Raw genomic sequence first — 15,290 nt, 5'->3', positions numbered from 1 at the left:
ATTGCTCCTTCTCTTGGACAAGGGGTATCTCCTCACCACCGCCCCTCCTGACCTTCAATGTGGGATAGCTCTATTAGAAGACCAGCTTTTCACAAAAGTTGCTTTAAAAGGTGCTAACAATTCTTTTGAGTGAAGGTAGGTTTCTTTGCTGTAAGACTTCTAAATAGTATTAGAATTCTCTATTGCCTACTCAACAGCCCTCTGCATCCTTTTCTGCCCTGTTAGCATAACCAATCATATGTGTTCAAAGAGTGAATGTGAATACATTAGAATAGCATCCAGAACTTAAGTGCCCAATAAATGTTATTAACTAGAATCAAATGTCTGCTGAAATTCCAAAATGTGTTAAGTACCGTAGGGTTCTGCATATAAGACTTGGAAAATTCCTAAACTAGATGATTCGAAAGTCTAGAAGACCCTGTGGATATGATTCTTTGCTATTCTATCTGGTGTTTGTTTGACACTCCCTTTTATTAACTAGACTCTCAGGTTAGCAATCTCTAGTCTACACAGTAAAATGCACTGGTCAACTTCAGAAACGTTAAAGTCTTGAAGTGCTAGAAAGATTTGCTGGGTAGGGCTGAGTCAGAACTTAGTCATTTAGCATTACATTAGAAAATCCGTTAGAAAATAAATAGTAGGAAATAATTTAGATGAATGAAGTTGGAATTATGTGGTTGCCCACTTGATTTAACATTTGTCTTACAAACTAAAAATTTTAATATGTACCCCATTAGCTTACATAGGGTGCAAGACTATGAATTCCTTTCGGTCAGTAGAAAGTTTATTCATCTTTGTATCCCTTGTTAAAGAATTAACAAATAGATTTATGGCAAACTTACCATACTGTCTTGAAGATTTGGATGAGGTTTCACAAACAAGGTCATATTTGAAATTGAGTTTAAAAGTGCATACAATTTCACCAAGTTAAAAAGAAGCAAAAGAGTGAGAGCCAGGGAAGGAAATTCTAACTACAAAACTGAAGTTTGAAAGAAAGTAGCAAGCCATGTGTGGAGTTTCCCAAGCTGACTCAATGGTAAAGAATCCACCTGCCAAAGTAGGAAACACAGGGGACATGGATTTGATCCCTGGGTTGGGAAGAACCCTGGAGGAGGAAATGGCAACCCACTCCAGTATTCTTGCTTAGGAAATCCCATGGTCAGAGGAGCCTGGTGGGCTACAGTCCACGGGGTTGCAAAAGAGTCAGACATGACAGTGATTAAAAACAACAAGAAGTGGCTTCTGGAAGCTGTAGGTCAAAGTGACTGTGGAAGAGTGGCCAGTAATAAAAGTGGGCAGAAAATGAGGGGCTGGATCTGTATGAGTCCCTGAAAATGAACTTTCTGCATGTTCTGTGTATAAGTTATTTCATCTTGGAGATAAAGAAAAAAAGGTAGGGCCAACCACTGTCTGCATGTATGTGAGGAAGGTTGTGAATCTTTAGTAGGACACTGTTGAGGATGAACTTGTATTGGAAAAAGAGACATAAAAATTATACTGAATGTTGAGTACATTTTAATTTCAATATCAGTAAAACCTACACTACTGGTGATTAACAATCACCAATAAGAGAAGACTGTATTGATTCCCAAAATCGGTTAAACTGTGTCTCTTTAAGTAAGAATAAGCATGTGAACCAATCATGGTTAAATTCCTCATTGTCAAGAATGGATCTCAAGAGTGAGAAAACTAAGGAGAATCAGCCCCACGTCTGTTGTACCAGCCTGGGCCAAAGAGTCCCATGAGAAGTAGAACCAGTTCCAGTAGCCTCTGAGAGGTGAGTAGGAAGCAGAGAGGATGGGCTGGGGTTTGGCATTTTATTTGCCTTCTGTGATGATGAATACTTAGAATGCACTTGCTACTCCTCCTCCAACTATAGCCCTCCCTCCCTGCCCAATTCATCTTCTAAACAAGGTCTCAGGGTGGACCTGGCAGTACAACCAGGCCACCTCTCAGAAGAGCTACTCATGGACCCTGTACCTGCTCCCAAGTAGAGCCCCCATCTCTCTGTGCCCAAGCCATAACCACACCCCGCCCTGAGGACAGTGAAGGGAAAACAGAATGGGCAGATACCAAAGCTGGTGGCTTTGCTTCTGTCTTTTATTTTTCTATCTGAGAAACACATGATCTTTTTTTTTTTCTTTGCTTTTAAAATTCTAGAAATGTAAAGTGCAGAGTCCGAGAGAACCATGAGAGTAGACAAGGGATGATTTCTTCGTCATTCATCCCTGCCCAGATTTCTCCATCTAATTCCAAGGGACCATCTGTATCAGCTCGCTAACGAGTTTGGACGCGGTCCTCCTCACAGTGGGGAAGCTGCTGGAAGTTGTTTAAGCAGAGGAGTTATCTAATCAGATTTGTGACTTAGGAAGGCCACTCTGGAGAGGCAGGGATTGGGGAAAGCAGGTGTGGTACAGAAAGAGGTCAGTTTGAGGCCTCTGCAGTATCATGAGCCTAGTGCAGATCAATGTGAAAGCTCTGGCCTGCTTCAATGCTCCTGGACATGAAGGCTAAAGACAGTGTGGATGATAAGACGAAAAAGGAGAAACAGCAGCAATCTCCACCGTTTCAGACTAAATGGCTGGAAGGCAACACTGACCACCCAATAGTGAAGGCTGGCCAATTTCACCATTTCATCTATGACACTCAGTGAAACGGGATTTGACGCCAAGGGGTAAAGCATTTTCAGGATTTGGCATATATTCACAAAATGACTCTAAGGAAGATTATATCAATATATTCTTTTACAAATAGCATATGAAAGACAGCACAGCACAGTTATTCCTGACCTGGAACCAGCAAGGGTTCAAATGCTAAGTTCGCCACCTAACAGCTATGTGACTTGGAGGAGTTATGTAACTGCTCAATGCCTGTTTCCTCATCTCTTAAATAAGGGAGATGGTAGAACCCAACTGAGTATCGTGAGGCTCGAATAAGTTGTCAGGAGTACAGGGTTTAGAATACTTGGTGCACTGCCTTGAGGTCTGTGCCTAGAATATAATTACTACTGAATATATATTATTCTCTGTCTGATCCAAAATGAGTATTGAAGAAGCAGAAAGTCCACTTTCAAAGATATGGAATTTCAACTTGCTTTTCTTTCTACATTGAACATTGAATTGCTCGGATGGTTCAATAAAAGAAGCTAAAAAAGCTAAAGAAAAATAACCTTTTTTTTTTTTTTTAACCTGAGAAAGCTCATAAGAGAAAGGTGAAAAAACAAATTCTCAGGCACAGGCAGTACTCTGAGGCTGAGACTTTTGAAGACCCCAGAGCTTGCTTATAAATAGTATATTAAAACAAGCAAGAGCAATTTTCTCCTTTCGTCTTCCCTTATTGCCTAATTTTCCTCCCATACTATTTGCATAATGGATAAAAAGGCATCCATTATGCAAATGAATGATAGGGCTGTGAGGTTGCTTGTTGCCACAAACCTCGCTCCAGATGAAAAGAAGCTGCCACTAAGCCCTTCAATGTCCGCGGTCCAGCAGAAACTGCTCTGCTAGGTTGATTTCCAAAAGATAGAGGGAAATTATGAAGATGACAGGTCATTCATTTCCACTTGGTTTATTTTAAAAGGGGTACTATAGATGCTTTCCAGAAAATCAGTACAAAATATATAGATACTTGGTATCCTGGCATGTAAAATAAACTTTACAATCTATTTTGTTTCAAATGGCAAAAATTGTACTATGCACAGTCTTTACAATTTTAAGCATATGTTTTGCAAAAAAACAACCTCTGTTCTAGCTTGAAAATTAACCTATAACCGGTGCTTAAGAGTGTTCTCAAAATGTATGCATACATTCAATATGAATAAAAAGTGGTTTTAAGTAACATAATATTAGTGGATTTTCAAAACTTTATGCTTTAAACTGACCTAAAATTATCTTTAAGAGATATTACCAAAATTGACATTATTTATCTTGGAGTCAGAAATTCACTAAAATTTTAGAAGAATGTTTATTTTCTCTTTCTTCCAACACCTTCAAAACAAATGTAACAAATGAGCATTCTGAACAGAATCACTTGCCTGGAATAAATCAGTAGGACAGAAATAAAAAAACTAACTTCAAAATGTTTCTCCCCAAATCTTGAGATACACAGTTGGTGGAGAAGAAAGTGGCTAAAACAGAAAGTGATCTTTTATTCTAGCCTGGAATCCTTGATAACGCTTAGTTTTTTTCCAAGTGACTTTTTTTCAGGGACTTTTAAAAACATTTAAATGGTCCTCACATACTATGGGCTTCCCTGTTGGCTCAGACGGTAAAGAATCTGCCTGAAATGCAGGAGACCTTGGTTTGATCACTGGGTTGGAAGGAACCCCTGGAGGAGGGCATGGCAACCCACTCCAGTATTCATGCCTAGAGAATCCCTTGGACAGAGGAGCCTGGGGGGCTACAGTCCATGGGGTCCCAAGGAGTCGGACGCGACTGAGCAACTGAGGACACAGAGCATACACACGCTACAGATGAAGCTCCGCATGTAGTCTAACTCCTGCCCTGTCAGGTCAAGGATACGCGATTCAGGTTCACCTGCGATTCAAGAAGGAAGTGCATCCATTGCCTGAGCATCAGCAGCTGCAAACATCTATGTGAAAAATAATTTACAGAAAGACAGTCCAGGTTTAAAGGCAAACATTAACAGGGTCAGTCATAAAGTGGAAGCAACTCATAGACAGCAAGATGATGTATTTCAACCAGATGAAAAGCAGATGACTTAAAAAACACACCTACCTAATTTCAGAGCAGAAGGGGTTACTTCAATTTCCCCACCGACTGGTTTAAATGCAGCCAGTTGGGCAGCCACTTCCGTCTCAAAAGCATCTGGGCTCTGCCGGCCTGCCGGGTTTCCACTGGGGCTCTCAATCTTGTGGAGTGGTTCTTGTTCGTCAAACACAGCAATCAGCTACAAACAAATCCAGTAACACTAATTACTTTGTAGGACACGCATACCACATGGACACTATCTAGCTGGTTGTGATCTTTATTTGCTTTTTTTTTTCTAATAAAGGACCTCTTAAAACTGAAAACTTTAATGTTACTGTATCACAACTCTTAATTCAATATTATGTCTGAAGGGGTCACGGTCAGGAAATAATTAACAGTTTGCTTGTATATTCCTGGAATAGAGATCCACTTTTGGCTAACCTTCTGGAAGGAATGAAATGGCCCACTCCTCCCCTCACTTGCCTTTCTAATGTGCCTAACAGGACATCAGCATCTCTTTCTTTTAAGAGTATTGTCAAACATGAACGCTGAATATGCAGAATGTGAACAACAGACTTACATGGTAGGAGAGAACATTCCAGTGTCAAAGAGCTAAAGACATGATAAAACTGCTAATTGTCCTTTTAGATACAACCATAATAAGCAGAGTCATACATACACATGTATATTTATATGCAATCTGTGCTTATCTTGTACACATAGTTTTCCCATTTGGATTCATGCCTGTAATTTTGGTCTTTTCCTTCATGACTAACTCCGTGTTGACTGGCTTAAGTCCAATGAAACTAAAAGTCAGGACTTTATTTATTCCAATCTTCATCTCAAATTTATTTCATAGAAGAACTAGGTGTCTCATCATTATTATAAAACATTTAATTGTCAGTCTTCAAGTCATTTGTTTTAAAATACAGGCAACATTCAATAACCAAGTAATTGTGCAAACATTGCCATATAAATGGCAAAGACAGCCCCAAATGAATCTACATTTTTGGCCAGCAAACAGCATCATGATAGAAACTTCCAATGTCTCTCATTGGAAAAGTGGGAAAGTCCAAAGCTGATGTGGAAAAGTCCAAATGCGAGTGCAGTAAGTGGCTCAGCGAAGTTACTGTCAATCCAATAAAATGTAGTCTACAAAATGCAAATCTAGAAAACTGCTAGTAAATCCTTAGATATTTTCATTCATTAAATAAAACAAACCTACTTATCATTCAAACATTTTTCAGGTAAGGCATTCAAAGCCCCATTCATAAGGGAACCTTGTTGGCAATAGTATTAATAACACCAGTGCAGGGTTAACCAATCAAAACATCATAAATTCAAGTTCAGCCTTTCAAAAGAAATGAATACAATTAGGGATATGCAAATTGGCTATTCAAAAATAATTTTCATAATTGACTACTCATTTCCAGTATGGAGACTTCTTTAATTGGAAAACCCAACAATCCTCTCACCACAGGAAAAAAATGCTACTCCCAAGGCATTATTTTTAATTCTTGAAATTGAAGACATACATTTTCTATTTTTAATTGGTAGCACTGATGAACCAATTTGAGATAAGACTTAAATGGATTAATAATGAAAGATTATTCTAGTATAAAAATAATCAGGAGAACTATATCTTTCTAATCATCTGTCCAAAATGAAGAGTTTAACACTTTAAATCCTGAAAAGAAAAATAAAACCAACTTTTAAACTGTGATAGAAGTGCTATTTTCATCACTATTTTGGTGACATGATTTCAATTTTTGCATGCTGGTGAATTCTATCACATACTTGTAATATTCATTTTAATATATTAATCAACAAGGCAAAGTGGCTTATTTTACTAGTACTACAAACAGTTTTGCATAAGTTTTTCTTCTTGCTACATTCTTACGTCTTAGCGTATCCTATGCACCTGAAATGATGGGGAACAGAGACACAGAATATCAATCAGTAGTGTAATCCAAAAGCTTAAAATTGATAACTCATAAATAAATCATTATCTATGTCTCTTACATAATCATCTCTCCTTAAGCTTCTTCACTGTTTTCCATATTATTATTATATCTACATTAGGTCACAGCATACATAGTAACAATTCTATACCCGTTTGCCTAGTGGGACCACAGGGTAGATAATTTGTTTCCCAAAGTTACAAACAGTAATTTGTACTAGGGGCCATTCCATCGATTCAGACCACTGTAAGCATTTTCTGAAACAAAAGCTGTAAAAAGAGAGGCTGCACTGTGAAATATCTGCAGTTTGTCCAGGATGATGCTACGCCCTGAAGAATGTGTATTCTACTCTTCAGAGATACGGGCAATATGTGGCTTTCTCAAAGATGATGACAGTGAGACCTGGAGGCTCCCCAACTCTCATCAACTCTCTGATTAATTAATTGCTTAGTCTGTCTCCCAATCCCATGATTGAAAGGAGTTATCTCTGCAGAACCTCCTCTGGATGTCTGTATGAATGGATGAAATAAAGTCTCTCCTCCTGGAAAGAAGAGAATCAGTTCCTGAATCTGTGGCATCCAGACAAAGCCACCAGCACCACAGGTGCTGGGTGATAAGAGACCCTCCATCCAGTCTTCATCTCAACAGCTACAATATACCCAGTCTTCAACTTGCTTCCACATTGACAATCAATTTAAACTCCATGTTGTAGGTCTTTGTTAGCTGGACTGCTGATTTATCAGAACACCTACATTACTGGTGACCCAGTTCCTGGTAACAGTGTTACAGAGATATGTTAATTAACATAAACCACTGTTCTAGTCCCTCAGCAGAAGGCAGACTGACCTTCAAATTGTCCAGTTCATGAAAAAGGCCTTCCTCCACCACTGAACCCATTCAAAATGACTTTTCCCACAGAGATGACCTGAACATTAAAAGGTGATTTATATTTTTATTAAAAACAATTCTGTAAAGATTCCATTTAGACTGAATTTCGGTAGCATGTGGAAGATTTTTTCACCAACTCTATAGAGACTGCAGTAATCTAAACTTTATGCAAAATGCAAATAGGCAATATTTAATTTGGAGGCCTTCCTCTTCTGCTGCTCTATCCATCTTCTGGTGCCCCGTCTGCTCTCCTTCTGTGATGCCAGTATTCTCATGTCATCCAGTACAGCACTGACATTTCCCTAAGACCCCATGGTCCAGAATGATATGTTCAAACAGACTTGACTTCCAATCAAAACTCCCATCCCTGCAGATCTCTCTCAGCATTTAGGCATCTAATCCCCAGATACACACAAGAAGGTCAGTCTACAAATATGCTATTAACTTTCCCATCGAAAAAACAAAACAGCCTTTTCAGGACTCACCCCTACAGATACCACCCTATTTCTCACTTTCCATCTAAAGCAAAATTTGAAAGTTGTCCACAGAGCAGTCTCTGATCTCCACCCTCCCATTCTTTTCCTGAGGCCACTACAGCCAAGCTCTCACCCCTCTCTTTCACTGAAACCACTCTTATCAGATCAGAAACAATCTCTACAGTGCTAAATTCAAAGTCATGTCTCTGGTTTGATTTTAGGACACAGTCGATCATTGCTTCCTTTTTAAATGACTTTCTTCACTTGTCTTCCAGGATACCACTTTTCAGGTTTATCCTCAATACCCTGGCCTTTCCATTCAGTTTCCTTTTCCTCATCTCTAAAAATGTTTAAAAGGCTACCCCTAAATTTGCATGGTGATTACATTTGTCTCATGGCAAAGATATAAGAGTATGCTGGTAAATCTCAAACTTAAATCTCCAACCGAGAGCTTCTCTGAACTCCAGCCTCATGTGGTCAATTGCCTAACCTAACATGAAGACTGAGTAATCCTTAATCCCTCTTTCTTTCTCATCCCCCTTTCTCATTATTTCTCATACACCTCACACACATCCAATTTGTCAATAAATGTTAAAATATACCCAGAGCTTGACTACTTCTCACCACCTTCACTGTCACCTCTTTGGACCCAGATTTCACAGCCTCTCCCATGGGTTACTGCAAGGGCTTCCTGACCCAGCTACTTATTTACACACATGCTCCCTTTCCACCCACTTTCAACATGGCAGCCAGCATGACTGTGCTCAAACATAAGGTGGATTGCATCTCTCCTCTGATCAGAACCTTTCCACCTCACTTAGAATGAAGCCCAAGTCCTCCCAATGCTCTGCATGGTAACGGGCTCCCAGTGAAGGTTCTGACCTCTTAGCTCTCCCTTGTTCTCAGGATTCTATCCTGCTCTGCCCTCTTCTTTATCCCTCTCTGTGTCTTTATGTTTGCTCTTCTCTTTCCCTGATATGGTCTTCCACCGGATACCTGCATGGCTTTTTCCTCGATCCTTCACATCTTTATTGAAATGTCAGGCTTTCACCGGCCACACTATCTAAATTGAAATCTACTCCCACACCTCGCATGCTCCATTTTTCTTCATAGCATTTGTCACCCCTCAATGCTATGTCTTTTCATATTTGTCTTATTTATTGCCCATCTCCCTGTAAAACTCCCTAGGAAAACTTTGCTAGATTGTAAGCTCAAAGAAGACAATGATTTTTGTCAGTTTCGCTGTTTGCTGTACTCCATTGCCTAGAAAAGTGAGTTAGACATACTAGGCACCCAACATATATTTGTTAAAATGAGTGAAATGAAGCAAAAAAAAAAAATGATACCTAATATAGCAATGAAAGGTAGCTAGATTTTTCATGTGCTTTTAGAACACTAAAATTATTTATTAATGAAAGAGTATAAATGACAAATATAAGCCCATATGACACTCAATGCATTCTCACCATTATTATTAATGTCTCCATTTTGTTTGTATGGGGAAGACATTCCTTATTTTCTAGTCAACACCAGGGGAAATTGCTTCTGTTCTAGAAATGGAGATTATGTGTCTTCTCTTTCCTTTTCATGCTCATTTTTCAAAGGGAAAATTTGCTGATTTGGTTTCTGAAGGAGTGGAAGTTTGAAAGGTGGATGTGGATGGAGAGATGGGCAGGGTTAGCAGTGTGGCCCCAGACTTGCCCTTGTCTGATTTTTTCTAATAGGCAACTTTGATTTGTCTGGTGTGAAGCTTCTCAATGTGTCCCAAGAAGTAGCTTAAAAACAAATGTGAATAAATCTCCAGGGGAGTGGAAGAACAGCCTGAACTGCCATTAAGCTCAAAACTGAAGCACTCAGCTTTTATTTTACAAATTCATGTAAATATTTACCAGCTTTCCATGTTTGACTTAAGAGGAAAAGATTTTATCTTTAATTGCCAGTAATACTAAGGCAAGGACTTCCCCTCATGGCTTGGCAGTAAAGAATCCACCTGCAATGAAGGAGCCACAGGTTCGATTCCTGGGTTGAGAAGATCTCCTGGAGGAGGGCATGACAACCCACTCCAGTATTCTTGCCTGGGGAATCCCACGGACAGTAGAGACTGGTGGGCTACAGTCCATGGGGTCCCAAAGAGTTGGACACAACGGAAGCAAATTAGCACACATGTACACAATAAGGCAATGATCTCGTGTTTTGCACCTGCTTTTGAGAGGTCAAACTGGAGTGTATTTCTCAGGTAAATACCTACCTTGGAAAATGAACTGACGAAAACACATTAAAATAGACCCATTAACGTGGTATGCACATTTTAAAAAAAAAATATCTACATCTCAACTGCTAATGATGATGTGTTCCTAATTCAAAGACTAGGTTTAGTTTGGTAACCACAAGTATCCCCTGACTACTCCTTCCCCAGTGGGTATCAGGAAGGAACATCTGAAATTAGAATTTGCCTAGAAGATATATCATGCATAAGCTTTATTTTAAAAACATAGTTCAATCTTTTTTCATGTTTAACTTGTAAAGGTCAAAGTATTATAAAAATCAACAACAACAACTACCTCAAAGATCAAAAAGAAATAAAAGAGCTTTGGGTAATTTGCAATATCCATGACCTGGAATAACAGACATGATCAAAAGAGCCACGTGCTCTGCACAATCTCACATCATCGACATCTCTTCAAGGACTCAGACCTATTTTTATACTCAAACAAGGTAAAGCTGTGTGTGTGCGGGCATAGGTATGTTTTGGGAGTGAGTGGGGTGGTGGGTGGAAGTAGAATATGAATGCCCTCGATGACATCCCTAACATGCCTAAATGCTTAGCACAGAGCCTGGTACACAAGGGAAGGTTAAACGCTGATTCCTTTTCCTCTCACAGCGAGCCTTCCCTGACTCCCAGACTGCGTCCCACTTGACTTGTTTATTCCTATTCTGCTTTTACTTTGTTGCTTCTCTTTAATCTCTTCATCACAGGATTGACAGAGGAACAGAGAAAGTATCGAGATCAAACACATCAAATAGGTAATTTTTGTTTTTCTTTTTTCCTTGCTCTTCATCACACAAGAACACACAACCTTTAGACATGCAGTGCAGTTCCCCGCCTAGCAGTACATGGTTTGCGCTGTCTGTTCTATTTTTAGCATAACTTGAAGCAATATACCAATGCCTTTAGTTTTTACCCTGACGAGTAAATATTTTAATAATAAATGTCACCAAGTGCATTTATAACAGAGTCCCTCAATATTCATGATGTGGTTTGCTCTGTAGACAGCCTATAGCATTCTGTCACTTTTATGGTCTGAGTTTTTATAATCTGATGATATTATAGTCTACACAGAGAATAAAAAAGTGATCTAAATTCTCACAGAACATAATAAGCTATATTTACAAAATATTTTTTCAGATTAGTAATTACATTGAGAAATATGTGACTATTTTATAACATGTCAAATGAACTAACATACCACTAAGAAAGGCTTATTTGCCATATTGAGTTCTTTGGGTTCAACTGTTGAACGTACTACTTTTTTAACTGTTTCATACATATTCCATGTTACCAACAACTGTCAAGTGGAGTTAAAAGACAAAGAACAAAGGCAGCATCCTACAAAATAAAATTGGAATCATTTGTCTCAAATCTTAATAAACACAATTAAATCTAAGTAAGACTGTGAAATTACAACAATTTCACAAGTAGAGGAAAACACATTATCACCTTTGGGAAGAGAGTGAAACTGCAGAACTCATTTAAATGTATGCATCTGCTTGTAACTAAATAGCAACTGGCTATTGAGCTAATTTTATGCCACTTAAAAGTTTGAAAATGGATCTTTTTCCTTCATAGGATTTTTGACAGCCAGCTAAATGCATTTAATCTGGATTTTAAAAATTAACAGGCTCACATTGGCATCTTCATCAGATGCTACTATGAGGTCTAGCAACCTCAGAGGAAGTATGTAACACCTCTGATTCTCAGAAACTTCAAACGACATTCAGTAAATGAGATAAAACCAATTTTCATTTCCTCTCCAAACTGAAAATCAATAATAGAGAACTTTATAAACTTTACAGCATTTTCATTCTAAAGAAAATAACAAAAATGTGCCTAAATAAAGTCACCCATATATCAGCCAAAAATACATTTGCTTACTCTAATTATGTAGTAAGTTACTAAAAACTCAGGTATACATTAAACACGTTTTATACTGAATCATATTTTTCTTATAACTAACTTGAATTAAAATTTCCAAGATGATGTTACTACTGACAAGTTTAAGAGAATCTTGCATTTGTTTTGCTGCATTCTCTACTTTCCTTAGTAATAACAGCTCACCATTCATGAAACACCATTCAGGACTCATATCTAATACACACAAGGGAAGCCTGCAAAGCCCCTTCCTCTGGCAGTGGTCAGGCAAAAGGTCTCAGTGGAGGTCAGCTGGCAGTCACCATGCCCTAACCATAGACAACCTGGAAGCAGCTATAGAAAAAGCAAACAGCCACAAAAACCAGAAGAAAGTCTCAATCACCATCAGGATGTCAGATTGATGTCAGTCAGAAGTATAAAAATATTCAATATACCTGCCTTGTCAGTAATATTTCCACTGCCTCTGAATTATACATATTAAACATAACAGACAAAGAAAGTGGAAAATACTTGGGTTAAACGTGTTGGGTGATGCCAATCCACTGGATGGCTTTGCTCGCCATTTACCCAGCCAATCACTAGATGGTTCACTAATGTTATCCAATCCCAAGAACTCTGACAGTCTTGGGAGAGTACACATTAGAAATGAAGATACAACCTGGGTTGTTTTAAAACGTGCACACATAAACACATAAATGACTTTCTCTTCAAGCTATTTTCATCTAAATCACACACATTTAATCTGCATTTTTGAAAGATTATTCTATCTGAAACGAATTACCTCTGGCACCAGAAAAAATAAAATAATAGCATATGGAAAATATTTTGTCATTTATAAAGCATATACATATTTACAATGTTGTAACATTGACACTATTATTTCATTTTTGTAGCCAAACCAAAGCTGTAACTGTCTCAGAAATATAGTTTGGCAGTCTCTTAGTCAAGATCCAGTGCTATCACAACCATCAGAGATACATATGTCAACAGATCCCCGAAGGCAGCCACTTGCTGAAATGTAAGGGTGCTATCCCTCTGCAGGGCTTATCCCATTACAACAAAATGCCATGCTCCCTCTGGCCAGGTACTCACATATCCATTGCCAGGGCCCCAATCCACTTCTGATTTCCAGTCCAGTTCCCTGACATTTACCCACAACACTTCTGCCAGAGAAGTCTTCCATCACACAGATCTGGAATGGTCTACCTCAGCTCTTCTTTTTTTTTCATTACATATTCTCATGGCTTTCAAAATGAATTTCAAGCCTTCCATATGAGACCTTCCACCAGGTTCTGTGATGTTTCCATAATATTGTATCCTTGTCTCGTCATCACCAATCACATGATACTAAGATCCTTGACTTACCTGCCTCTATCTAAAAGCAAACTGCAAGCTACTTGAAACTATGGGTCACATCATTTAAAATATATTTAACAAATACTCTATAGCCCTCAGTATGCAGGTGGGCTTCCTTGATGGGTCAGCAGGCAATGAATCCACCTGCAGTACAGGAGACAGAGGAGACGCTGGTTCAATCCCTAGGTCAGGAAGATTCCCTGGAGAAGGGAGGTGGCCGCCCACTCCAGTATTCTTGACTGGTTTCCCTGCTGGCTCAGATGGTAAAGAATGTGCCTGCACCTGGATTCAATCCCTGGGTCGCAAAAGTCCCCTGGAGAAGGGAATGGCTACCTACTCCAATATTCAAGACTGAAGCATTCCGTGGACGGAGGAACCTGGCAGGCCACAGTCCATGGGGTCACAAGGAGTCTGACGTGACTGAAGGACTAACACACCACCATGCACTAGGCGCTGTTCGAAGAGCTTACATATATGGTTTAAGAGTCCTAAGAAATCCTATGAGAAAAGCACCATTTTTCCCATTCTACATATCAGAGAATGAAAGTACAGTTGACTTGATATGCCATGCTCCTACTATGGTACATGGCGGAGAGAAAGAGGTCAGGTAAATGAGTGATTTGAATTCCTTGCTATATTTGAGAGGAAAAACAAAACTTCTCTTATATGGATGTCAACACTTTCGTGTGGGTACCACCTCCCTGTGGCCTAATTTTCCATCCACGTGGAAATAAAGGTAACCTCCATTAACATGCATGCTCCTATATACAGGGTAAAACAATTTCGGCCCATCCTTGAGGTTGAATCAAACACTTGATCGTACAATTTATCCATCTAAAATCCACTTAGTTCATCATAATCACAATCCTGTTTCCAGGTGGACTACATTTATCTATTTGATATTCCTTAAAAGAAACTGTAAAACAGATTGCACATTAACATACCTGGACATGCAACAACAGACTGGTTCCAAATAGGACAAGGAGTACGTCAAGGCTGTATATTGTCACCCTGCTTATTTAACTTCTATGCAGAGTACATTATGAGAAACACTGGGCTGGAAGAAGCACAACCTGGAATCAAGATTGCTGGGAGAAATATCAATAACCTCAGATATGCAGATGACACCACCCTTATGGCAGAAAGTGAAGAGGAACTAAGAAGCCTGTTGATGAAAGTGAAAGAGGAGAGTGAAAAAGTTGGCTTAAAGCTCAACATTCAGAAAACTAAGATCATGGCATCTTGTCCCATCACTTCATGACAGATAGATGGGAAAACAGTGGAAACGGTGTCAGACTTTATTTTGGGGGGCTCCAAAATCACTGCAGATGGTGACTGCAGCCATGAAATTAAAAGACACTTACTCCTTGGAAGGAAAGTTATGACCAACCTAGGTAGCATATTGAAAAGCAGAGATATTACTTTGCCAACAAAGGTCTGTCTAGTCAAGGCTATGGTTTTTCCAGTGGTCATGTATGGATGTGAGAGTTGGACTGTGAAGAAAGCTGAGCACCGAAGAATTGATGCTTTTGAACTGTGGTGTTGGAGAAGACTCTTGAGAGTCCCTTGGACTGCAAGGAGATCCAGCTGGTCCATTCTAAAGGAGATCAGTCCTGGGTGTTCATTGGAAGGACTGATGCTGAAGCTGAAACTCCAATACTTTGGCCACCTCATGCAAAGGGTTGACTCACTGGAAAGGACCCTGATGCTGGGAGGGATTAGGGGCAGGAGGAGAAGGGGGCGACAGAGG

At 39.2% G+C, this 15,290-nt stretch overlaps 1 protein-coding gene across 1 annotated transcript in view; it reads right to left on the bottom strand.

The window, feature by feature from the left end:
* The window catches only part of PARD3B (par-3 family cell polarity regulator beta), a 1,152,531-nt gene that overhangs the window by 691,033 nt on the left and 446,208 nt on the right, over positions 1 to 15,290 (bottom strand). Inside the window, exon 3 of the mRNA XM_027565061.1 lies at positions 4,737 to 4,908. Coding sequence (XP_027420862.1) covers positions 4,737 to 4,908 — 172 coding nt within the window. The remainder of the gene's footprint in view (positions 1 to 4,736; positions 4,909 to 15,290) is intronic.

Source organism: Bos indicus x Bos taurus, chromosome 2, assembly GCF_003369695.1.
Source record: "Bos indicus x Bos taurus breed Angus x Brahman F1 hybrid chromosome 2, Bos_hybrid_MaternalHap_v2.0, whole genome shotgun sequence".
In the NCBI taxonomy this organism is placed as follows: domain Eukaryota; kingdom Metazoa; phylum Chordata; class Mammalia; order Artiodactyla; family Bovidae; genus Bos; species Bos indicus x Bos taurus.
The sequence above is the reverse complement of the archived record's forward strand: the minus strand, read 5'-3'. Positions and strand labels throughout refer to the sequence as shown.